The sequence below is a fragment of the Lynx canadensis genome, chromosome D2 (genome assembly GCF_007474595.2).
Source record: "Lynx canadensis isolate LIC74 chromosome D2, mLynCan4.pri.v2, whole genome shotgun sequence".
Classification (NCBI taxonomy): domain Eukaryota; kingdom Metazoa; phylum Chordata; class Mammalia; order Carnivora; family Felidae; genus Lynx; species Lynx canadensis.
Window position 1 is genome coordinate 70,096,167 of NC_044313.2, and position 26,308 is coordinate 70,122,474.

The 26,308-nt window shown below is 45.6% G+C and overlaps 2 protein-coding genes across 3 annotated transcripts in view; one reads left to right on the top strand and one right to left on the bottom strand.

The window, feature by feature from the left end:
- Window positions 1-1,548: 1,548 nt before the first annotated feature.
- Window positions 1,549-17,320, bottom strand: CD2H1orf131 (chromosome D2 C1orf131 homolog). Its single transcript, XM_030334114.2, has 7 exons — window positions 17,177-17,320; window positions 15,196-15,542; window positions 5,100-5,156; window positions 4,342-4,437; window positions 4,114-4,200; window positions 3,502-3,554; window positions 1,549-2,403 (listed from the first exon to the last, which is right to left on the bottom strand). The coding sequence occupies exons 1-7, from the start codon at window positions 17,262-17,264 to the stop codon at window positions 2,265-2,267; spliced, it is 867 nt and encodes a 288-aa protein (XP_030189974.1). The 5' UTR covers window positions 17,265-17,320; the 3' UTR covers window positions 1,549-2,264.
- Window positions 17,321-17,375: 55 nt separating this feature from the next.
- The window catches only part of GNPAT (glyceronephosphate O-acyltransferase), a 33,054-nt gene continuing 24,121 nt past the window's right edge, over window positions 17,376-26,308 (top strand). Inside the window, exons 1-2 of one of the 2 annotated variants that reach the window (XM_030334112.2) lie at window positions 17,376-17,616; window positions 25,720-25,902. In XM_030334112.2, the coding sequence (XP_030189972.1) occupies window positions 17,539-17,616; window positions 25,720-25,902 (261 nt within the window). In that variant the 5' untranslated portion in view covers window positions 17,376-17,538. Of the gene's footprint in view, window positions 17,617-18,431; window positions 18,453-25,719; window positions 25,903-26,308 lie in introns of those variants that run through there. The other variant, XM_030334113.1, reaches the window with a different exon arrangement.

The following is a 26,308-nucleotide window of genomic DNA, read 5'->3' on the forward strand; positions in this document are numbered from 1 at the left end:
AGCCGAGGAAGGCCAGGGACGCTGGAGCTGGTCTTGGAGCTGCAAGGGACACTCGTGGTCAGCCTCCTCTCCTATTCATTCTAGACTCCCTTCACTCTCACCTAGTGCCTCTGCTAATCGTGGTTGGGACCCTCATCCCTGGGGGTCTGAGCCTCAGGTCACCAGGCCCTTCGCACCCAGGGTTGCTGCATTTGTCTACTTACCATCAAAATCAGGTCAAAGGACTATGAAGAGATGCCTGAGTCCCACCTGAGTGCAGAATTTTCCCTGCCCCACTGGGTGACGGCAGCCTCGTCTCCTCTCGATGGTCAAGGGTAGGTCACCCCTGCGAGGTGGTGGCTCTTCTTGCCTGGACAACTTTGGTTCAGCGGGACACGTGCTGTGTTGTTTCTTCCTTTGGGAAGCAGGGTCTCCAGGTGTCCGGGGCCGAGAGTTGTAGGGACGGGAACCTCCAGGTCCCTAAGTGGGTCACTGAGAATAACGGTAGGCAGGGCGTCATGTGGAACAATGGCTGAGCCACCAGACGTGTCGGGGACTGAAAGACACCCCTGCAAAGGGGAAATGGCAGTGTGATGACAGTAAGGAAACACGTACCCACAGTATGGAAGCCGTCTGTTCCCTCTGTGGCTGTTGGCAGAATCTTAGTCATAACCGTCTTTCTTTGGATGACTGGTTTTCATGGTGGCTTCTCTCTGCTGCTATCTTGCTAGAGGAAACTTCCATCGATGGGGAAATAAAAAGTGTGATCGTAAGCCTGCTCTCTAGCCCTTAAAGTACAGGTTTTTCTTAGTCCCTAAATATCTGAGGATTCCTGGAGCGCCCAGTGGTAACAAGACCACTCTTTAAGTATTTATTCAGTAAATTAAAAGGTGAAAGCAAAGCGAGGTGAGTAATTTAAACTCAGAACTTGCATGCTTCTCCCGAGTGGACTAGTTTGCAGTTCTGGTCCAGAGTCTGGCTAAGCGTTCAGCTGTCTGAGCTTCGAGGCCAGTGGAGGCGGGGGTGGGGTGGGGCGGCCTCGGACCCTGGGCTGCCCGTAGAGAAGGGGAACCAAACTGTCCCGGTCGCTGCTCTGATAGGTCACCTCTAGGTCTTCAGATATTTCCTGGTGCTTTGTCAGGCTTGGGATCCTCTACACCTTTAAAAAAAAATCACTCTCTGGGGGCCTGGGTGGCCCAGCTGGTTGGGCGTCTGACTTTGGCTCAGGTTCACGGTTCACGAATTCGAGCCCCACATCAGGCTTTGTGCTGACAGCTCTCCCAAAAACAAACATTAAAAAAAAATTTTTTTTTAAAAACCTCACTCTTAAAAACTGCCAAAGTAGGTATTCTGCCAAGTACTGCCTTTCAAAATAAACTTGGAAAACAGAATGCTGATTCCACTCTTGCTTCAACTCAGGCCTTTTGTGGAGCTCCTCACTTGGCAATGGCCTTGGAGTCCACCTTGGAGCCACAGAAAAATGTCAGCCATTTTTACCCCTTTGTTTTGACCAAAATGTTACCGTGTGATAAGATTTTTTGTCATAAAGAAAAACAATGCCAAAAGTGATTACTATCATTGAAGACTTTTTGTTTTAATGGGTCACAAGCTTTGAGAAGTTCCAGACGCTTTCAGTAAGTGCAATATAATTTAAAAAATATGTTTAGCCATCCACGGTGATTATTCTGGAGAGGACATTAGCTTACATGTAGGTGTGGCTAAAATCCTCTGCTGTGTTACCTGTCACAGTCACATATACCACAAAAGCTGTGTTCTATTTACATAACTTCTTACAGAGATTTCACGCACGGGGTAGGCTAAAAATCAAAACTGCTTTTCCCACAAAAACAACTGACAAATTATCACACGTGGTTCTTTCATGACAAAGTAACATGACACCATTTTTAGAAAATTAAAAAAGGCAACTTAAAGCTAATTATCAGCATTTACAAATCAGTAAATCATGAAGTTTATGAAAAATCATTACATGCAGAGGTACAAAACACCAGTCAGAGCCAATCTAGCATAAATCTCGCTGGACAGGATTAAACGTCCTTTTCAACAGGCTGGCTATAATTATACTCACAGTGCGATTGGCCCTTCCCACCGTACGCTTATCACCATAAAACACACACACCTCACCGGTAAAAATTTTATTATTTCTACTTGACGTTTTCCCCTAAAACAGAAAAGCAGCCTCTAAAATATGAAATAAATTAAGAATAATCTAGAAGTCTCATAGGGGTCCAGTTCCAGTACAGAGTTCCTCTATGTCACGAAGTACTTCACTTAGCCACTCGGGAGGAATTTATTTTCTTGATGTCAACCTGGCTCAGAATCAGTGTCCCATTTTTGAATTTTCCAACCTGTCCAGTCCGTCCACTTGACAAAATACTGGGAGCTGATTTCTTCTTTTTGGCTCTCCTGCAGTTAAAAATCAGGGAAGGGTACTGAAGTTAAGCTTACGAGGAAGGGCTATCGCACCGCCAGCCAGGTGGCCGGGGCCCCGCCCCTACAAACTCCGGGTGTCCCCCTGTGCGTCCCCCCCACTGCCCCGCCCCAACTGCGGGCCTTCACGTGGCCCCAGACACATGCCGCCTCCTTCCTGCCTCAGGGCCTTTGCATTGGTTTCTTCTATGTGGAATGTTCTCTACAGATCTTTCCAGGCTGCCCCCTCCTCTTCACTCAGTTCTCAACTCAGATGTCACCCCCCTAGAATGACATCCCGGCCCATCCCCGGTGATTTTCTCCCCCGATGCTTTAGCGCCACCTCTTCATAGAACCTGCCGGGGCCTGACATCCCCTCGCTAACCTGTTCATATGTTTTGGTGTGTTTCCCTCACTACAGTGTAAGCTCCTCAAAGACAAGGAAACTGCCAGTGTGACGATGCCTATATTCCCGACACCCAAGACACCCATATGCCTGGCACGCAGGGGACCCTCAACAGACAGACATGTATGGTCAGAACAAACGACCGCTTGACGGCACGTGCAAGCTCACTAGGAGTCCAAGGAAAAGGCCAAGACAAAAGAAGTCGATTTTGAACCAGTAATTCAAGGAGGGAGAAAAGGCATTTTTGAACAAAAGCTAAGAAACAAAAGTAGAGCAACAACATCAATGTCCCGTTACTCAGACCGTGGCGCCCTGCCTACGTGGTAGGTCAAGGAACTGGCAGTAGAGACCCAGGCCGTGCTGTCTTATCAGCAGGCTCTTGGGGGGGGACACAAGTCTTTTGTTGGAAACGTCAATCTCAGCTTCTCCACCAGTCACTTGAGGTGTCTGGTCTTTGGAAATGGGAGACTGGAGAAAATTCCCAGTTTGGTTCTGAGGTAGCTATTCGATCTTGGGCCATGTCCTACACCTGGTCTTCCCTTCACGGGACTTGCTGAGAATCCACGAGGGACAGTGAAGCACTCTAACGGGCTAGAAACACCGCGTAAACTCCAGGTGCTATCTTCACAACTGATCCAGTATGCTTATCCAGATCATTCCACCCCAGTAGCTGATGATGTGTCACTCACCTGTCTTCCTGCCCTTTCCTCTTCTTTTTCTTGAAAATATCTGTGTCCTGGGCCTGATTTCAGAATTTAAGATAATATATGTGTCAATAACGGATAATGGAGATTCAAAAAAAAGACGAGGTTTGTGGTCAAAAGCCAGTAAGCTATCATTTAATATTTTTTTTCAAGTAGGTGTATGAACACAAACTTAGTTTCTTCCTAAAACTCTTTCAGAGTGTGAAAGGTCATTCCAGAAAAGACTGACAGTAGAAACATCGAATCTTCCGTTTTAGATGAAAGGGAGCGAGTGTAACCTCTGTTCCTCTGAGGTTTTTCATGGGTCCTCGTGTTCTACACAATGTAAAATGCAATACAGGAGGAAGAGCAAGGCAGCTTATGTTATCCGAGTGGGAGTTTGCTATTTCAGAGCAAACCTTTCATGTAAATATGCCAGGTTACCTGGCTGGTATTACGGAATAAGGCGGACCTGAACAAGTGGAGAAAATGGTCCTCTAACTCCAGATTTTACTGTTGTCTACACTGCTTTCCAAGCAGCCGGTCCAGCATTCCACTGTGGCCAAATGCAGCCACCTTTCTGTTCTAGCTTAGGAACGAAAAGGCTATTACTCCTACCATTCTCTTTTCTTCTTCTTTTGCTGCCTTTTTTTCTTTGATTTGCTCCTGCAAGACCTTGTAATTCACATAACTATTTTTGGGAGGCTGAAATGAAAGGAAAAAAAAAAAAAGATATCATTTTTTATTTTGCAAAGACCTCCCAGTGACCCACGCCCTGACTTGCCCCGGGCTCTTCCCCCGCTTTTGTATCCTGTCTGATGCTGGAAGACGGAAGCAGCCCCCCACCTGAGCACCCAGCATTATGGCACGTTCCCGTTCCAGGACTCTTTCCTTTCCTTTTCCGTAACCCGTGATCCCGAACCGGTGCACTTCCAAGCGAGCCTGTGGGCACAAAGCAGAATCAGACCCAGGTGCGTTCCAAAGACTCCAGACAGGAGATACATCCCAGGGAGTAACACACGTCAGACACAACGCGCTGTCGCAAGAACTCTGTGGAGGGTGGTTTGCGCAGCCTTGTGGAGGTCTCCATTCTCCCACGTTTAATTTTGGACAGGTGAAGCAAAGACTTCTCTCCACACAAATTAGCAACAGAATTCGGATTAAACGCAGAGATGCTCTCTGAGTTTCCACTTAAAGGTACCCCTCCAAACACACTCACAAGGAGAAACTATTCCTCATGGAGGTTTCAAATACAGATCTGGGTTTGCTCATTTGTTTAAAGACACTGCAGAGGAAGAGGAAAAAGTCACCAGTGCCCACTCTTAGCAGCTCAATCCCTTCCTCCTCTCTTTTTCATGCATTTTTAAAAACCAAGTTTTGACTACAAAATACACACGCCTGGCTTTTCATACTTACCACTGCATTATTGGCATTGTGGTCACAAGTCCTCGGGTTTTAACTGACAGCCTAATAATCACCAAGAGAAGGTAGTGTGATTTGCTTAGCCATTTACTCAACCACTGGACATGTAAGCATATTCGTGTGTGTGTGTGTGTGTGTGTGTGTTATAAAGCTGAAAAGATTAACAATTTCAAAACACATACCTTCTCTAAGTTAAATTCTTGTCTATCCACATCATTCCCAAGGATATTAGTTTTGGTCTGAAAAGAAAGAGAATTCTTATTAAGATCATCTGTTACTGTATCATTAGAGTATTTGTCACCAACAGAGTAGTCATGTTTTTTTGTTTTTCAGCTTATTTATTTTGAGAGAGCGTGCACATATGCGTGTGCATGAGCGGGGGAGAGGCAGAGAGAGAGGGAGAGAGAGAATCCCAAGCAGGCTCCGATGCAGGGCCTGAACCCTCGAACCAGTAGATCATGATGTGAGCAGAGATCAACAGCCAGACGCTGAACCTACTGAGCCACCCAGGCACCCCCAGGGTAGCCATGTTTTAAAAAGCCCACAAACTGGCCCAGATGTCTACATACCGAACAATAACACAAGCATGTTGCACAAAAGCCTAATTACCAGTTAATGGAAGAAAAAAAAAAACCTTTTGAGGTCTCAAAGCTTAAGAAAGGATGAGAAATTTCTTTTAAATTTTTTTTAACATTTATTCTTGAGAGTGAGCGAGACAGAGCACGAGAGAGGGAGAAGCAGAGAGAGAGGGAGACACAGAATCCAAAGCAGGCTCAAGGCTCTGAGCTGTCAGCACAGAGCCCGACGTAGGGCTCGAACTCACAAACCATGAGGCCATGACCTGAGCCGAAGTCGGATGCTTAACCAACTGAGCCAACCAGGTACTCCAGGGTGAGAAATTTTTTTTAAATACAAAAATAAAAAAAAAAAAAAAAACGATGAGAGAGACTAATGTCTGTCTCTCATAAACCACATGTACAAGATTCTGTTTGGTGCGGGGTTTAAAAAAGGGTGGGTGTTTGAGGGATTCTGGAGAGTAATATTATATTTGAATAATTCTTTCTCTTCTTTCTTCTTCCCATCCAGCCATTAGAATGATGGCTAACAAAACTCTCTTGACTTGAGTATTTCTTTCAGGAACATCAGATTTCTAGAATGGCTTATACTTCCCAACAGAAAATGATGATACTGCAAAAGCCTGCAAAGCATGTGACTCTTTACATTGATGCATCTACTAGCTACGGTTACTGACCCACAGAATTGACCAGAAGCTTGAGATTTGAAGGAAATACACTGTCACATCTGGTTAACAAGAGCGGTCGCTACTCAACTCCAGCCACCAGATCTGGACCAACGGGAAGCAGGCTCTAAAAAAGAAAAGGCACCCTTCTCCCTCACAGGACAGTGGTGAAGAGGGATGGATGGCAGGCTGCTCTGCTCCCAGGATGGGACCTCCCGCTGCTCCTGCTCAGCAGGTGGGGGTGGGGGGAGGGTCGGGGCTGGGTTGGCTCAGTGCCCTACCCCACACCATGCTGGGAAGTGCCAGAAACACTGCAATCTACAGGTCTCCTGGACTCTCCTTCTGCAAAGGGGAGCTGTATTTCAGCTCAGCCTGTCCCCCTGACCCCTGCTGTGTTTGGGCTGTGTGGGTCAGTCAGTGACTGTTTCCCCAGGGGACAGCCTTCGTCTCCACGAGGCCATGTACTGACCTCACAGAGGGGTTCTTACGATGAAAGTGGATGAAGCGTGCAATGGTAGATGTTAGCGACGTTCAATACACAGGAAGACGTGGCCAATGCTGCGAAGTCACAAGACTCCTGGGGGGCACCACAACACTGCTCACCCGCTGTCACGCCGCACACGGACTCTTGCAGGCCCATGTGCTGATGGTGACAGACAGAACAGGGCACCACCAAGGATGCTCTAAGCATGCGGCCTCGTTCTGTGCTCTCAGTCCCAATAAATGCACCTTCCGCGTTAGTTTATCAAGATTCCTTTTACTACACTTACGATTTTCTTCGATCGTGTATTGCACAGACTCAAGTGCCTTAATTAAGACCACGGGCACGTGGAGGACGCCAGGCACCTCCATTCATTTATCCCAGAAAGTCTTACTTCCTGTTCCATGACTGGAAAAAGTCTACGTCTACCTTGAAGGTAAAAACTCTTCTCCACTGGTACGCGCGTCTAATCTACTCAACATGATGAACACTAATACCATTTTTGGAAAACAAATGGCTTAAGTCTTAATGACTTCAGGATCATCCGGATCCTCAAATACAAATTATATGTTAAAAAGAAACACCGTAGGGGTGCCCTGGTGGCTCGGTCAGTTGAGTGTCCAACTGCTGTCTCGGGTCATGATCCCAGGGTTGTGGGATCAAGCCCCATGTCGGGCTCTGCGCTGAGCATGCAGCCGGCTTGGGATTTTGCCTTCATCTGTCCCTCCCCGCACCCCACCCCCGTCATGCTGCCCCTCTAACCCACGTGTGCTCGAAGATAAAATTTAGGAAGAAAAAAGGAAACCTGTACGCTGGTCACAGATCTCCAAAATCCCATGAAACATTTACCTCCATTTCTAAGTATTGAAGTAGTTCTTTCTCTTTCTTCTTCTATCCCAACCATCCAATCAAGTAATGGCTAAACTCTTTCACGTTGAAAATTTCTTTCAGGAACATCAGATTTCCAGCAATACTGGAGATGTCACAGATGCCCCTGACTATTACTAAAAGATCAGCAAGAGGAAGGAAGCACTGTAATAAAATTCCTAGCCACCTGTGCTACAGTCACCGCAGGGCTGAAACCCCTGGGTCTGGGGGAGAAATTGGCCCCCAAAGGACAGGGGCATGGCTTCTGATGTCCCTGCTTCCCCCAACGCCAGCCCACAGATTACCCAGTCCTTGCATGCAGGCGTCTGTTCATCTTGGCTGTGGGGACACCTGGGCCGAGGGGCTGTGGAGACCTGAGTGGCAGGCCTGGCCTCACACAGATCATCTTGCTGTTCCCAAGCCCTGTATCAACATGTCACTAGAAACTCCTCAGCTTTGTAGCCGTCGATGTATTTGAGAAAAGGTCTGGATTCTAGATCCTTGTTTATTTATCTTTTCATTTTTATTAAAAAAAATTTTTTTTAATGTTTATTTTTGAGAGAGAAAGAGCACGAGCGGGGGACGGGCACAGAGAGAGAGGGAGACCGAGAATCCAAAGCGGGCTCCGCGTCGACAGCACAGAGCCTGATACGGGGCTTGAACCCACGAACCGTGAGATCACGACCCGAGCAGAAGTCGGACACTTAATTGACTGAGTCATCCAGGCACCCCTCTAGATCCTTGTTTACAATAAAAATAAACATTTGGAAAATAATTCTTAGCTAATTATTTTGTGATGCTGAATCCATAGGCATGACCCCTCCCCCCCACCATTACCTAACTTTTATTCACAGCTTTAAAGCCACTTCAGTACATTATTCATAACGTATTGCCTGGTAGAAAAACAATCGGTGGTTTTTCCTGTTTTCTTGCCCCTCAGACCCACTGCAGTAGAAGGCACAGCACCTGCAGACAATACCGGGTCCTCTTCTGCTTCTAGGCTTTGCTGCCTACCTGAAGCTAGACGGGGCCACGTGACCTTCTGTGGCCAAAGAAGTGTGAGCAGAAAGGAAGTGTGCCCCTTGCACATGGAGCCTCTCTCTACCAGTCATCTGTTGACTCCCCTTCTTCACCAAAGCAACTAAGAACCTTCCAGATGGTGGAGCCCCTATTAGCCTCGGCCCCTAGCTGAGGACAGTGTAGGGCAGAGCAGTCTGTCCTTAGGAGATATAAAGATAATTAATTTTTGCCTTCGAACCACTAAGATGGAGGGACTATGTTATTAAACCACAGCCTAATCTAACTTGACCGGCAAAGCCTTACTGTCCCACACACAGGAAAGAGAAATGTCTGCAGATTTTGAGAACTTGCGTGTTAGGCTACGAAGAAAGAAAGCTGTGGAAAGAAGAAACCGTTTGGGAGAAATGCACGGGGATGATGGATAAAGGCCCGCAGCCCCCTAGGCTCAGTGAACTCATCCACGGGTTGACTCGCTGACCACAAGTACTTTCTCCTGCACTGGTTAGATTCTTTTATTCTATCAGCTACACTGTCCAACCTTTGTCCAATTAGAGAGTAGCTGGGGAAATAAACAGTCTCGTTTTAAAAAGCAAGCAGTTCTGGGGCACCTGGATGGCTTAGTCAGTTAGGCGTCCAACTCTCCGTCTCGGCTCATGTCTTGATCTCATGGTCGTGAGTTCAAGCCCTGCACTGGGCTCTGTGCTGGGCATGGAGCCTCCTTAAAAATATAAATAAAAAATATAAATACAAAGTATGTATCTACATAACTGTATTTATAAAAATATAATAACATATATGTAATTTAAATGCAAGCAGTTCCAAGAGCATCAGGAAATGTACTCTGATCTTCTTGAGGAGAAGTTTCTTCAACTACATTACTCTTACACCTATCTGACACTGGATCTCGCAAAGAACAGGGGTGTGGAACAAAGTAAGAACCTGGGGAAATAACTTGGGGACAGGTCTTTCTATCTAGTGAAGATGCTGGGAAGCAGTGCACTTGTGTTACTCAAAGGACAAAGAGCCTAACCTGACCTGTATTCTCTCTTTCTGGCGTAGTGGTGAGGCACACAGCTCTCACACAGCCAGAAACCCCGGGGTCCGAACCTGAGCTCTGGTATTTACTTCACATCCATAATCCTTTGTGTGGAATCCTTAGAAAATTAAGAAGTTTTCACATTTTAGAAAGGTAATACCGTGACTATACTGAATATCATACGTCATTTCCAGTGGGGGCCGAGACAGCAACCCATAATCCATTAAGCACGTTCACATTTCTGCAGCAGGATCTATGAATATTCATGCCAAATGCAACAAACAGAAATAATTCCTAAGCCTCAACTGAGTTCAGTTCAGGTTTTGCTGCCAAATAAATCTATCTGCATCAAACTTCGAAACAAAACATTAACTGTGACTTCCAAAGCTCCGGGGTTCTGGGATTGCAGGTATGGGGCGGCTGACTATTTAAACTCAGGCATGCACCCTCACCTCTCCAGGCATCAATTTCCTCTGTAACATGAAGACAGAGCGCATGAATTGTGAGGATTCCACGAGATAACGAATTAGGGAACAGGATCATCACTCGTGGAATGCAGTACGCACCAGTGCATCTTGGTTATTAGGAGTGACTGGCTACCTGCTCAGGAACAGTCTACATGCACCTGGGTCCAGGCCCCAGGAGCCAAGAGCCCCTTCTGATCTAGAGTCCACCGTCCTATTATTTCTATTGTCTTTCTTACCCCTTCTTTTCTATGGAGGCCACAAAGGAGGCTAAGGTTCAGGGCAGGGGCCGATGTTAAGGGTGGAAAAAACACTGGTGAGACATCCCTGTGAGCCAAACAACACTTGCATCATTTCCAGCCACACCCGATGCTTTCATTTCTCAAGACCCTTCCTCGTAGGCAGCCTTGCACCCGTTCAAGAATGGTTCACGCATATTCCGTCAGGCCACCCATCCTGACCCAGCACCACTGCGGTCAACTCCTGATTCAGCTCCTGCAGGCCTCTGCTACCGCTTCCCTGTAATCTAGTTACCACACAGAGGCCTGAGTGATGTTTAAAAGGTTAAGTCAGATCACCTCATGCCCTTAAAACTCTCTGCTGGCTTTCCACATACTTTAAACTGAACTCCAAAGGTCTTACCATCGCTTACGAGACCCGGCAGGGGCTGGCCTTGGCCTGTTCCTCCACCGCAGCTCATACTATTCTCCTCTCTGTCCTCCTCCGCTAGGCTTCCAGCTTCCAGAACACATTAGGCCTTCTCATGCATCCGGACGCTGGCAATGCTGTGTACTCTCCACCCGCGTTAGTCTCCCGGCTCCTTTCTCTGACAAACCTCAGCAGAGCTTTGTCACCTTCTCCTGAGACTTCCACCGACTCTACCGAAAGGAGGTTCTGCCTGCTACTCTCAAGGCCCTATTTCTTTTCCTTCAGAAGGTTTATAACTTTTTAATTACATTATTAATTTACCTGGAGTTTGGCTGACCCCACCAGTAGAGAGTATACTCCAGGAGGGCAGAGGACTCTCTCTCATTCACCATTGGATCTTCTGGGTCTGACAAATAGTTGGCACCCAAATTATTTGTGGAATAAGTAAGTACACAGGTGATCTTTTACCTACTGTTTCCTGATAGACTACTTCTATAGTCACTCCACTGTAAAAAGGATAGGATTAGGAAGTTCATCTGTAGGTTAGACACCTGGGATGGGTAAAATGTTACATAAATGGTGGCCAAGTTCCCAGATGAACCCATTAAAGGGGGTGATGTCAGCGGGGAGGGTTTCCCCCCACAGCCGACAAGCAATCCTCCCACACCAGCTATAATCCAACTCTATCTGGAGACAGCACCACACTGCACAGCTTAAGGGCTCAGTCCTATAAGACTGTCCCTCGCTTCATATGCTGCAAGCCCAGGTTGTTACCTGTACTTAGGACTGGCTACCCACAGGTTACAAGTCCCCACGACTCCTTCCTTGGGTTGGACGAATTTGCTAGAGCAGCTCACAGAACTCAGGAAACCTGTCTAACTGACTAGATTGCTGATTTATTACAGAAGGATACAAGTCAGGAACAGCCAGATGGGGGAGACGCACAGGGTACAGCAGGTGGGACAGGACAAGGCACTCCCATGTCCTCTCTGAGCGTGTCACTCGCTAAGCACCTACAAGTGTTCACCAACCCATAAGCTTTCCAAACTCTTTTGCGTTTATAGAGGCTTCACTACCTAAGTATGATGGACTAAATCGCTGGCCATTGGCAATAACTTCAACCTCCAGCCCTTTACCTCTCCTCAGAGGTCAGAGAGACAAGATTGAAAGTTCCAAACCTCTTGTCACGGGGTGGGTTCACCTGGCAGTCTGTCCCATCTTTACAGCCTTTCCAACTCACTCATTACAAAAGATACCTTTACTGCTCTTATCACCTAGGAAAGTCCAAGGGTTATAAGGGTTTTGTGCCTGAAACAGGGGAAAAAGAAAACATAGATACATACAGATACAGATACAGGTACAGATACAGATATAGATATATACATACACACACACACACACACACTAAGTGTATATATATATATATATATATATATATATATATATATATTTTTTTTTTTTTTATTATAAATCACCATACCACACCATGAAAAACTGTTTCAATATACAATGCAGTTTAATCACAGTATTTATGGCACAAGCCTAAGTTCTAGGGAAAGACGGTCACTTCCTGGGTTCAGGCAGGGCCAGCTGGGTTATCTAACTGGTTAGTACCTCTCAAATATTCTCCAAAGACGACCAGCTGACTCCATGCAGGCTATCATTATTACACTTCTTTGCTGATTCCATGTCTGTTTGAACTGTCCTACAATGACCTGTAAGCTTGCAGAGAGCAGGGGCCACAACTATCTTTTACTATGTTGTACAAACTCTTAGCATGGCATCACATATCCCAATTACTCCCAGCTGACTGACTGTTCCTTACCTGGCATTCCCTAGATCCAGGATATGCCATTAATAAGCAGTGTTGTATTCGTTTGTATTTATTTACATGTTGCAATGCCAACAGGCTGAAGTCTTTTTACAGGCATATGTGTTTTTATTGTGTTCATATCCCGTCTCCTTAGCCAGACACATTCACATTTTCAAAAGAATCAATTTTAGGGGCTCTTGGGTGGCTCAGCTGGTTAAGCGTCCGACTCCAGCTCAGGTCATGATCTCGCGGTTCTTGAGTTTGAGCCCCGCATCGCTCAGAGCCAGGAGCTTGTGCAGATTTTGTGTCTCCCTCTCGCTCTCTGCCCCTCCCCCACTTGCACGCTCACACGCTCTCTCTTTCTCTCTCTCAAAATTAAACATAAAAAAAATTCTAAGGATCAATTTTAAAAAGGAGGAAAGGGCAGAACGGCCAAGGGCAACTGAGAAGTTTCATTAGGGTCAGGAAGTCCAAAATGTCCAATGAGCTGAGGTTCCTGAGAAAAGCCAACTACAATGAAAAAGGGATCAATTGGAATTGGAAGAAAATGCATCTAACAGCCTGCTGCAGATGATCTATTATTAAGAGACAGAGAAATGCATTCATTCAACGCTAACCTTTTTGTCCTCTCCACTAGAAAACTTTCCATTCTAGAGAGAACATAAGCAGGTGAAGGAGGAAACAAAAGACCGAGGACCTGAGGAAATGAGGGAGGGTACTCAGATGCTTTGCTAAACTCCCCAAATGCAGAATTATATATAATGCAAAGCACTGTTTCCCAACCTTTCTCACTGCACGGCACACACAGAAAATACTAACGTTTGTATGGCACACTGGGGGACACTATGCTAATATTGATCTCTTGTGAGTTTCCCTGGCTGATCAGCTTGGGAGTTCCTGCTGGCTGAAGGACCAAGGGAATCCGTTTCCTAGTCCACCTCTAACAGTGCCCAGTGCCCCAGCATTTGGAGTATGAGTTGGGAACTGACCGGGAAACCTAAAATAAAGGTAGATTATTACAAAAAGCACTATTAATCTTTGAGGAAGAGATCCTGATGAGGATCACTTCACTTGACATGAAGTGCTACCTGAATTCTAGGGAAGATTATACAGATGGTTTTTAAATCGTAAAAAAGATGTGGTAAGCACTGGACACCGACCAGCACATGCACACACGTGTTCACTGAGAACCATGCAAGCCTGACTGTCTGCAGTGGGTTGAGTTGTGGTCTCCAAAGAGACATGTTCTAAACCCCCAGAATCAATGAATGGATCTTATTGGGGGAAAAGGGTCTTTGTAGTGTAATTAAGGATCTCATGACAAGACCCATTCTAGATTTCGGGTGGGCCCTAAATCCAATGACAGCTGTCCTTTGAAGTGACAGAGGGAGATTTAAGACTCAGACATATAGAGAAGAAGGCCATGTGTAGACACAGGCAGAGGTTAGGGTGACGCAGCCACAGGCCAACGAACACTTAGAGCCGCCAGCAGCTGAAAGAAGCAAGGAAGGATTCTCTTTCAGAGCGGAAGGTGCCTAGCCAGCCAACACCTTGATTCTGGCCTTCTGGTCTCTAGAACTGTGAGAGAATGAATTTCTGCCCAGCAGCCCTAGAAACTAATACAATCCCCTTTTCCGTTTACGACAGACAGAAGTTTATAGGACATGAAGAATGCAACAGAAAGAGTCCCTGGAGTTCTGCAATGAATTTGACCAAACCATAATGATATCCTTGTGGGCAAAGCTGGATAAGCAACCATACCTCTCTCCTGGACTGAATTTTGAGTGAGACTTCCAAACTCAGTCTGAGATTACCGCTCAGTGAAATCAAACTGCTTTCCGTGAGAAGGGGAGTTCCTTGAGAGGGAGCAGTTTCGTCTATTTTGTTCAATGCTGGAACCCAGTGCCTACAATAGCAGCCAGAAATAGTGGCTGAATGACTCCGTTTTCTCAGAGCACAGTTAAGCAGAAGCCCCAGGTGCATGAAAGAGTCAACTCGGCAGGCTTGCGTTGGAATATTGTCTGATAAGAGTGTTTTTACATCCCCGAGCCCCTGAGTCAAGGCTGCCCGGATAGTTTACACTAGCCGTGGGATTTATGGTGAACACGTCCTTTTTCCTGGGGGTCTAAGAGCTTCAATAACTAAGGTCAGTCTGGATGTCTACACAACCGACCCCCAATAAAAACCCTGGACACTCAGGCTGGAGTGAACTTCCCTGGTCGGCAACACTTCCGACCTGCTGTCACGAATCACTGCGGGTGGAAATTAAACGCATCCCACGCAACTCCACTGGGTAGGGACCTCTGGACACCTGCCCCCGGTTTCCTTCAGACTTGGCCACATGCACCTTTTCCCTTCGCTAGTTTTCCTCTGTATCCTTTTGCTGTAATAATTTGTGACCGTGATGATGACTATAGCCAAGTCCTGAGTCCTGTGAATGCTTTTAGCCAATCCTCAAGCCTGAGGGTTGTTCTGGGGACCTCTGACATGGTCTGTAAAAGTACTCATCTAGGTGCGCCTGGCTGGCTCAGTCGGAAAAGCATGCGACTCTTGATCTCGAGGTCAGGAGTTCGAGCTCCATGGAGGGGAGGAGAGGGTAGAGATTACTTAAATAAATAAAAAATTTTAACAAAGAAACAAAAAGATACTTCTCTACAACTGCAATATCAGGGTTTCCAACACATACATTGAAACTAACCAACTCATTACCTGTGTGTTCTCATCTTGATCCGGCTTCCCTTTCCTTTTTTTATTTCTGCTGTGAAATTCTATCACTTGTACTCGCTCCCTGCTGTTCCTCAGTGTTGAGGGAGATGCCGTAGCACTAGGGGCGTCTGGTCCTGAAGGAGAGCTGGTGGGGGTCACAGCAGGAACACCCTGCAGCTCTTCCCTGAGTTCCTTGAAGAAGCTGGAGACTCTCTTCCTTCGGCCTTTCACGGGAGAACCAGGTACAGGAGCTGGGTCTGCTGCCAAGGTCACTGGAGTCCCTACATCTCTCCTCTTGTTTTCTCCCTTCTTTCTGATCCTTTTCTGTTCTGCCTCATCTTCTGTCTCCCCTGTTTGTTCAAACACAGAGTGGAAAGATAAATATTTTTGGTTCTATCGAATGAGATGAAGGCACTTATACATACGCCACAGCTATCAACACCCAGAAATACAAAGAAAAAAAAAAAGATTTCTTTTCCTTCAGATAGGGATGTATTTGCACAATTCATAGAATCCCAAAATGCGTGGGGCGCCTGGGTGGTTCAGTTGGTTAGGCGTCTGCCTTTGGCGCAGGTCATGATCTCGCAGTTCGTGGTGAGTGTGGGCCCCACATCCAGAGCCTGCTTCAGACCCCCTGCCCCTCTCTCTCTCTGTCTCAAAAATCAATAAACATTAAAAAAGAAAAGAAAAGAATCCAAAATGCAACATCTTTTCCTAGGTAACTGACTGTATCCATGCCTTTGACCCTTGCAGCATAATAAGTTCTCACCTTGTTCCGTAATAAAAGTGACATCAAGGCAATAATCCCAGGAACTGGTAATCCCAACTGGCTCACGTTTTGTGCTGAAAATGTCTGCCACTGCAGCTGGTGTTTTGTTTTATTTGGTTTTTTAACACTTTCTAGGGGTATAGGTAAGTATCACAGTCTTCCTATCGTCCAGAGTAGAAGTCCATACAAATACAGGGACTGTACATACGAGGGAGTCTGAGGATTGGAACCCAGGCTCTGCAAATTACTAGCTAGGTGAGCTTTGGGAACCATTTTAACCTCTAGTGCTGGTTTCTCCATTTGTAATAATGGGATTAAGGACAGGATCAAGTTTACTGGGTTGTGAAAATTAAATGAGTAAATACATGAAAAATATGGAGTGCATGGGAAATTCTCTATACTTTTAGCTATTGTGTTTACTGTTTAAATAAACTGATCATTTTGAGCAATGGCTCCAAACTAAAATAGCTTTTGAAACATCACCTTACAAATTTAAGAAATGCTTGCTCCTTAAGGGCGTTAACGCCTAACAATCATCTCTGTTGCATGAACAAGGGATGTCGCCTTCCCTGGAGAAAGTTCTTCAGTGTGTGGAACTGTCTTCCTACTAAAGTGCCTGGTGGTTGCCAATCCCAATGACCTTTTTGTATTTCCTTTTCCCCAGTCAAGATAAAAGGAGACCACAGGCTGGCCAACTTAATGAAGAAAAGCCTGCAGCAAAAAAGCTTCCCGTGAAAACGTTCTCTGAAGTCCGTGGGGGAGGAACACACTGAAGGATGGGGCACCAACGTCACAAGGTGGTACCAGGGCACCAGGATCACCGAGTTTGGGGGAGAATGTGGGGTGGGCAGTGGGCTTCCCAGAGGGCCGAGAAATGTGAAAGGGTGGGCTATTCCGAGAACCCTTTAAACCTGACAGCCTTGGTGCTCATGACGAGTAACTAAGTGGTGCCCACACTCAGGGGCGACGTGGGAGGCTGTATTCGTAAAGAGTAACAACAGACGCTGAAGGTGGGGGCGGGGGGGGGGAGAAAGGGGGAACTCGGACGCAGGTGTGTGCTGAACCCATCCTGGGAACCAGGTCAGCAAAGGGAGGGGTGCTCCACGTGCAAGAACCTTTAGCCTTGAACGCCGAAGGCGACCCAGTTCGGATGGCACAGCAGACACCTCGGCTGCAAGTCCGCTCTCCACGTGGGCTCCAAGGCCCCTCACTCACCGAAGTCGTAGAGGTTCCGGAGCAGGGCATCCAGAAGTGTCTGAGAACCCGGAGGCGCGGGGGCCTCCGATCCCCGCTCCTGGGCCATCGCGGGGTCTGCCACCGCCGTGCGGCCCAGAGCCCGCCCGGACGCCCACACTTCCGAGTTCTGACGCGCTGCGCGCGCGCGCGTGCGTCGCAGGTCCCGGCGCGGCTTCCGTCCTGGTTAAGATGGCGGCGCCCGGGGTCCTGAAGAGCGGCCGCAGAGGGTGCCGCCGCCCTAGGCGAGGTCGGGCCGCCCTGCGCGGAAGAACCGCCCCCAGCAGCATCACTACGACCGCTTAGCAAAGAATTTCAGGCCCCGCCCGGACGGCAGCCGCATCATGGATTCTTCCAGCTCATCTAACTCTAGCTTCTCCGTCGGCTCCGCCAGTCCCGGCGCAGTCGTGCTCCTCTACTCGGTAGGCGCCCCGGGGAACGAGGCCCGGGGCGGGGCCGCAAGAGAGGACCCCACCCTCCCGGTCCCGGCCTCCTACGGGCCAGGACCCCTGGCCCAAAAGAGTGGGTGCCGGGGTCGCCGAGTAGGGGTGAGGTGGTTGACTTGGTTTCCAAGGCAACGGTGTATCGCTGTGTGTGTGAATGTGTGTAAGCTTTTAGAAGTTTCTATGGGCGACGGTTCCTCTGGTTCCTTTCCACTCGTTCCTTCTCTTTGCCTCCACCAGGCGGGGGGCCTTCAGAGAGCCCTGACGCAGGAATGAGGCGTGAGAAAGGGATCTCTCTGCCTCCAGCGAGGGGCTGCCTGTAGGTGGAACCGGAGAAACCTGCGATTCTGACCTGGCCTGATATGTCAGCGTGTGGCTCCCCACCCCGCCCATTTGCTGCCGTGATGTTCCTGGGAGAAAAGTATTTGGCTCGTATGGGGACACAGAGTTTGTGATAAGACTTAAAAGTTTTTCAAATAGAAAGATTGGGAACTTCTGGAAAATTTTACTGCGTTTTTTGTCTTCCATCCGTACCTTTTGCGGAAGGAACCTAATGCCGCCCGGTCTCTCCCAGCTTGCCTTCTAACCCCCAACCCTCTCTCCCTCTCCCGATTTTAACTGATCTTTTTTGCCAACAGAATGTCGGTCGCTCACCATTTATATGAAGAAATTATGAGGTGAACGCTTTGTAGTTCTCAGGATTGCACAATTCTGGGGCAGCTGATTTTTTTTTTTTAACCACGAAATTAATTTTTACGTACTTTACAAGGCAATGAAAGAATGCATTTTAAAAAGCATGTTACTATGTCATGGAGGTTAGTGCCAATTTCTGTCTTAAATATAATGTTATTGTGTGTAGGAAGGTCGTAACAGGGAAAAGACAAAACAATGAAATAAACCAAAAACTCAGTTTCAAAAGAGAAGGTAGATACAGGGCTACCTTCAAATTGGGACACCAGCATTCTTTGGAACATGGGGAAACTTCTCCCTCCATGTGGAGAGCTCTGGGCTTATAATTGCTGTCAACTGCCCACTTCTGTGAGAGTTATTACTTTAACCTCCCTAGTTGTTGACCTCACCCCACAGCTCTGTGGGGGAACTATTTTGACCTCATTTTCTGACTCTGCTGTTCCAGACCAGGCATACAGGGAACCGGGTTGCTGTGTAGATCCTGACTCACCATAGGTAGCTTTTTCAGCCCTAAACTGGCTTGTGAATTGACTGCAATTTTGCACATGCATATAAAGGAAAGAGTTGGGTTTTTTTTTTACTTCCCCATTTACTGCTCGTTCTTTAATGATAACACTTTGGTCGGCTTTTTCACATGAAAAATTAAGGCAATTGTACGTGAGCTTTTTCTACCTCTGAAGCTGGACAGAAGCCCTCACTATTCTTGTAACTGCATAGGCTTTACTCTTAGGATAACCTGAACTTTTTCTTACTATTTCAGGCTGTCCTTATTTCCTCAGCCACACTGTTCTTGTGCAATACTCTAATGTGAGAGTAGTACTTAGAGATATGTAAGATACTCCTGATTGCAACAAACATTACAGCACTGGTTACTTACAGCATCCTAGTCATTATTTTCAACACCCAGAATATGGACGTTAAAGACCCAGCCTTTGCCTCCGTGGACTTGAAGTTATGAAAATAAACAATTGCAATTACAATTAAGTGAGGTAAGGGCAAAGGTCAAGTCATCCACAGCACGTTGTGGCAGGAATGAGAAGGAGCACCTGACCTGTTTGGGGACTCAGAGGAGACTTTTAAGAGAAGGCGACATGTGAGCTGAGTTTTTGAGGTGTGAATGGGAGATGAAGGAGAGGAAGTCACCCATGGTAGGCACCCATGTAAGAAAGCCACTCCCTTGCATGTTTGGGAGAACCTAGTAGTTAGGTAAGGGTAGAATAAAGGAGACGTGGGAAACAAAACTAAGGAAGCGGGCAGAAGATAGTTCCTAGAGGGATTTTATATATCATATTTATGCACCCTTAAGAATAAAAGCTTTCTAAGGGAACCTTTAAGGATGATCGGATTTGTATTTTTGGAAGTCTAAGGAGACTGGGTTTCTGGAGTGGTTATTTGTGTGGATAAGCTTCACTTAAGTAGAGACAGTAGGAGAATCTGATAGGAGAAGGAATCTGGCGCCCTAAGCCTGGGGAGCAACCGAACATGATTGCCGTCATCCAGAGAAGTCATAAAAGCCTGAGGCAATGGCAGTGAGCCTAGGGAGAAGGGTAAATTGGTTAGTTTGAGTTGGTTAGGATAGTTGAATGCGGTGGCTGAAGAAAAGGAGGTTTCTGTGATTTGGCAACTGGGCGGACGCTGCCGATAGGAAATCTGGGGAGAGGAACAGGTTGTGTCAGTTTCAGATGTGTTCAGTTCCAGATGCGAGTGGTAGAATGAATGATTTTTAAGTCGTGGATTACTACGTTATGGACCCCATACCTCACAGGTGTTTGGGAGACATCCAGACAGAGTTAGAAACATGGTACCGGAGGAAAAGAGGCAGGTCTAGCCTAAAGATACGGATTTGTCAGACATCAGCAAGCAAATTGTAGCTGAAGCCATAGGTCTGCTTGAAACCGTGCTTTATGAGAGCACGGAATGAAAAGAAGCCTGGGGATAGATACTTCCTGGTGTACCTAGAACCCAAACTATGGCTTCCTGCTAAAGTCTGAAGGAAAAATCTGGACTCCTTACAATGTCCTGCAAGACTACACCATTGCTACCTCTCTGATTCTACTAATGTTGCTCACTGGGCTTTAGCTACACTGGCCTTTGTTTCTCTGACAGTAAGCAGGCTCTCCCCTCAAGCGTGCTTACAGTTCCCTCTGTGTGGCATGCTGTTTTTCCCAGAAATTTGCATCGCTTCTCCTGTCCCATTTGAGGTCCCAGTTCAAATATCACCTCCCAGAGAGGCCTCAACCCAAGCATTCAATCTAAAGTAGCTCTCCAGTCCTTCCTTGTTAGTTACTATATTTTATTTTCTTTATATTCCCTTTTCCAATGTTGTGTTAATATTAGTCTTGTACTGACTCTCAAAGCTGTGTGTTAATGTCTCATGACGTTTGTAGAGCCCATTGTTGACATACAACCGTTATGAAAAATTAAAGATTGACTTTTGTAAATTTACAGTTAAATAAATTCTGTTAAAAACGAAAGTAATAAATACCCCAAGCCCAGCACTTCCTAATTATTTTACTAAATTTTACTGTTACCCACACTTTTGAGGTTATTTATGTCCATCAGACTGTAAGGTAGAGATGCTATGTAAGAGTGGCTACTGCACATCCCTCCCCAGCTCTCCGCCCACGGAAGTCATGTTGGTAGCTTGAAATCTGCCAGGGCTCTCCCATGGTTAAACATTCACCAGCGTGCCACTGGGAGTATGCCTAAGTGAACTTATTTGTTGCCTGTCTTTCTGTAAGGCAGCGTAAGCTCCTTTCCTACATGTTCTTTGTCTGCCTTGTTCATATTTTATCCTCAGCCTGTAGAACAGCACCTGGTATGTTGTGGGCTCTCCCTAACTATCTGTTGAATGAATGGATCCTCCAGAGCAGTTGAAAGGGAGGTACAAGGAGAAGCTTGTTTAGCTACAAATAAGAAGGGGCTGCTGTAAAAATTAAGATAGAAAAACAATGGGGGGAACTAACTGAAATCTTACTTGGGCTCCTCTTTGTATCGTGCCCCTAGGTGAGTAGCTGTGCAAATACATTTATCTTATGGTAGTAAATACTTCTCCATCATGTATAGGGAAGGCCAACAAATGAGTAGTTAACACTCAACCCTAGCTGCATGTAGGAATCACTTGGAGTACTTTTAAAAATAATTCTGATGCCCCGGTACCATTCACAGACTAAATTAATCAAGAATCTCTAGGGGGTCCTGGGCATCAGTATATTTTTTAAGTGCCCAGGTTATTTTCATGTGCAGCCTGGGTTAAAAAATCACTGGATTAGCCATTGGGTCAGGACCAGATTGGGAGCACTTTGAGCTTTAGCCTGTGAATATTGGGGAGCCAGCAGCAGCAGGGCTCAGGAAGTGTCTTCATTCAGTAATTTATTTTTTCATTCTACAATGAATTCCTACTAGGAACTGGGAATACAAAAACATATAAGACACACTACCTACGCAGACAAGAAGTTTACAGTCTTGCGGGGGAGATACCAATCTGGGTTTAATGAAGTATTTTAGATGCTGTCATGAAAGGCTCAGTTAAGAGTCAAAGGAGAAGATGGTCAGTTCAGTCTAGGTTGAGGGGGGAGAGTCAGGAAATGGTACACAGAGGTAAACAGAGGCTGAGGTTGATGGCTAAGTGTTTTCAGGTGAACAGCGCAGAAGGGTCTCCCTCCCTCCTCCATCTCTCTCCCTGTCTCTATATATGTACACTTATTTATAATTGTTTTGTATATTCATATGTAATATAAAAATGTTTATAAACATAAATGCCTTACGTGTGTGTGTGTGTGTGTGTGTGTGTGTGTGTGTGTGTACAGAGAGAGAGAGAGAGAAGATCTTTGTCTCCCTAGCTGATTCCAATCCTTTTCTCTTCCCACTCCCAGGACCACTAAGTGGGAAGTCTCTAAATCCCCTTTCATCCCTAAAATTATATAATCTATAATAACAGTTTGTTACATTGTACCAAGTCTGAGTCTATACATAAACTGTATATTCTTTTACTGATGAGAAATGGGAGATATGAGAAGGTTCTTGAACCTTACAAGCAAGAGTATGATATGTTACAAGGACAGAGTTTTACAGTAGAATCCCAGCATTAGATTTTTCCCTCATCTATTCTTTATACTTTATATATGTGGGCATAACAATGTTCGTGTTTGCGTATTTCATGTTTTACATGCTACCCTTTTGATGTTGAAACTCCTCTTAAGTGCTCTTTTGTTTGTATTCTCATTATGCCTAGTCATGTTCTCAGTTTAACATTCTATATTTTTTTCTGTTACTTCAACATGTAGTCATTCAGTTGTGCTCTATTCCAAACACACCTGGATGTTGGGAAATACAAAGAGGACATGTGTTTTGTCTTCAGGATACTTGCATTTTGGGGTGACGACATGCAAACGATTGCAGTATTATGGGTACATTCCATCATAGGTGGAGGTACTGGGTAAAGATGTTCTGATGGGGAAGGCAGAGTAAGTCCCTCTGAGCAACTCAAGGAGAGTTTTCTCACAAGAGTGATGCCTGAGCAAGGATGACAGAGGAACAAAAAGGCCTTCCAGACACAGATATGAGCATGTGCAAAGGCCCAGAAGCATGTCAACAATGAACTGTGTTGGGGAAATGCAAATCATTTGCTATTGAGTAGACCTTAGCATGGTGGCCAATGAGTCTGGAGAGGGGGGGACAGACGAGCTCACAGGGGTGCTTGTATGACATCAGAAATGGTTTAGGTCTTACTCTAAAGGAGGTGGCGAGTCACTTAAGTATTTTAAGCAGGGAACAACTGGGTCAGAATTGTGTTTTGAAAAGAGCACATGGCAACATGGAGGGTAGAGTCAAAGGGTCAAGGAGACCAGTGAGGAGGCTGCTGTGATAAAGCGCACAGGCTGGACCTGTGGTTGAGGAGTAGATGTGCTATGTTCTTAAAGCCCACCTTAACAGGATCAGATGGATTGCACACAAGGGTGAGGGAGGAGGGGTCTAGAATAATGCAAAGGGATGTAGATGGCATGGTGGTTGTTGAGATTTCTGGTGTAAAACTCCAGAAAATAAGCAGGTTGTAGGATTGTGCAGAGGAGAAATGAGTTCAGTTTTAGAAAGGCCAAATGTCGAGGCGCCTGGGTGGCTCAATCAGTTAAGCATCCGACTGGGGCTCAGGTCATGATCTTACAGTTCAGGGGTTCGAACCCCGTGTCAGACTCTGTGCTGACGGCTCAGAGCCTGGAGCCTGCTTTGGATTCTAAGTCTCCCTCTCTCTCTGCCCCTCCCCTGCTCATGATCTGTCTCTCTCTCTGTCTCTTAAAAATAAATAAACCTTAGGAGGGCCAAATGTGAAGTGTTTGCAACTAAATGTGTACATCAGGAGCTCCCATGGGAGAAGAGAACCAAGCAGGAGGTTCGATCACATGTACAATTATTATCTAAAGCCAGATGAGCAGTACAGTGGGTTGAGACAGGACAGTTGGATATGTTAACATTAAGGGAAATGGGAGGAAAGAAGAAACATTTTCATTTTGGTTGAAATTTTCCCCCAAGGTTGAGAAATCACTGGATTAGAGAAATGAGGTGGATCTTCTGCTGTGACAAGAGTCATGAATTAAAAACCAAAGTAAAGGGTGGCTCAGTCGGTTGAGCAACCGACTTTGACTCAGGTCATGATCTCAAGGTTTGTGAGCTCAAGCCCCGCGTCGGACTCTGTGCTGACAGCTCGGAGCCTGGAGCCTGCCTCAGATCCTGTGTCTCCCTCTCTCTCTGCCCCTCCCCCACTCATGCTCTGTCTCTCTCTCTCTCTCTCTCTCTCCCTCTCAAAAATGAATAAATGTTAAAAAAAAAAAAAAAGGAAAATTTCAGGACGGTTGGAGGTGGGGAAAGGAGGGAGCCCTTAAGAATGGTGTCAAGCCATAGGGAGGTCTAGGAAGATGAAGACTAGAAGGAGGTCAGGGTTTAATGATTAAATTAGAAATAATAATGTGTGTTGTATTTTTTAATAGCAACGAATAGAAAATAATTAAAAGTTCCATTAGTAAAAATAATATGGTGGAAGAAACTGAAAGGACAAGGAAGTTTATACAGGAAGTGAAAAACTCAAGTGACAAATCAAAATGTATGTGTGTCAGGTGGGAATGTATGTATATGCCCAGAAAAAAAGCATTCACTAGAATGGTCCCTGGGTCATTGGACAACAGGTGATTTAAATTTTCTTCTTTGAGCTTTACTGTAACTTCCAGATTTATTTATTTATTTATTTATTTTTGGCTTTAAAACATTTTATTAAGGGCACCTGCGCGGCTCAGTCAGTTGAGTGTCTCTTGATTTTGGCTCAGGTCATGATCCCAGGGTCATGGGATCAAGCACTGCATCAGGCTCTTTGCTGAGCATGGAGCCTGCTTGGGATACATGCTCGCTCACTCTCTCGCTCGCTCTCTCTCTCCCTCTCCCCCTCTCCCCCTTCTGCCCCTCCCCCGCTTGTACACGTGTGCTCACATACACATGCTCTCTCAAAACTAATTAAAAAAATTTTTAATTCCCTGGTCAAAACAATTCTTAAAAAAAAATAATAATAATACATTTTACTAGAATCTGAATTGCTATTTAAGTGCCCCAGAATCTCTAAGCATTTTTTTCTCCCCAGTAAGTTGACCACTGCTCACACAGGTTAATGCAGGAAAGATAAATAGAAGTTCCTAGGATCTGCCCAACCCCGGATAGAGGACACCCTTTGTGTCAGCAACACGCATGGTAGCCAGGGAGAAGGCAGGTGGCTCTTTGCGTCTCATCACAGCCTGTAGACGGAAGTGGCAGGAGCCATGATCTGGGCATCCCTGCTGCCCCAACAGCACTTCTCCAAGAGGGTAAAGTTCAAACTTCAGCCCTTCAGTCACCAGAGGAAAAAAGTATTTGAAGAAGTTGGAGGACATATGGGGTGCCTTAAGTGGATTGGCACCCATGTAGTTTGATTTGACATAATTTTGAATCTCTATTGTATGCTTTGATTTAATTGTGAATCCTAAGGAGAAGAGGCAGGCAAAACATATTTATCAATGTGATTGATAAAATTGACCAGATAAAATTGATTATAAAATTGGTCAGATTATTCTAGAGCTTAATCTCTCATCTTTACTATCTTTGTTGACTTTTCCAAAAGGGTACTGGCTTTACAAAGATAGCAAACAGACATAATAAAATATTGTGATAATTCAGTATCAATTTATTGACCCCTGTCATTATATTTCCTTTATTTTAGAATAGGAGAACCTTTTATCAGTGCACTCTGCTCTTGTTCATGTGTCCTTGAATAAAAATGTTGGCAAAGATGAAACCTTACCAGTGTAGTCCCTAATCTGCCCTAATTTATTTTACAGTATGTGCGTTACTTTCTTTCATTTTCCTTACCCACAGAAGGAGCTCAAAAAATGGGATGAATTTGAAGATATTTTAGAGGAGAGGAGGCATGTCAGTGACTTGAAGTTTGCAATGAAATGCTACACACCTCTTGTCTATAAGGGGATTACTCCTTGCAAGCCAAGTGATATTAAATACAGTGTTCTCAATTCTGAAGAGGTTCATTATGTCATTAAACAGGTAAGTGATTCCCTCTTCAACCACAGCCAACAAGGAACAACATAGGTTGGAACTGTGCGGGTCCACTTAGAGTGGATTTTTTTTTTTTTTAATAAATACAGTACAGTACTGTAAATGTATTTTCCTTATGATTTTTTTCTTATGATTTTGTTAAAAATATATTCTCTAGCTTATTGTGAGAATATAGTATATAATTCATATAACATGGAAAATACGTGTAAATCAACTGTTCATGTTATCAGTAAAGCTTCCAGTCAATAGTAGGCTATTAGTTAAGATTTTGGGGAGTCAAAAGTTACGCATGGATTTTCAACCGCATGGGGGGTTGGCACCCAGCCCCCACATTGTCCAAGGGTCAACTGTAGTCTGATAGGGAATGACAACAGTTGTATAATCCATTGAATTG

Excerpts from the sequence above, each read along its gene's own strand:
- CD2H1orf131 (XM_030334114.2), bottom strand. The coding sequence starts at position 17,264 with ATGGCCCAGGAGCGGGGATCGGAGGCCCCCGCGCCTCCGGGTTCTCAG. Across the intron at positions 4,438-5,099 it reads AAGAATTTAACTTAGAGAAG|GCTCGCTTGGAAGTGCACCG; the intron begins GTATGTGTTTTG and ends TTGTGCCCACAG. Across the intron at positions 2,404-3,501 it reads AGGAAAGGGCAGGAAGACAG|GAGAGCCAAAAAGAAGAAAT; the intron begins GTGAGTGACACA and ends TTTTAACTGCAG.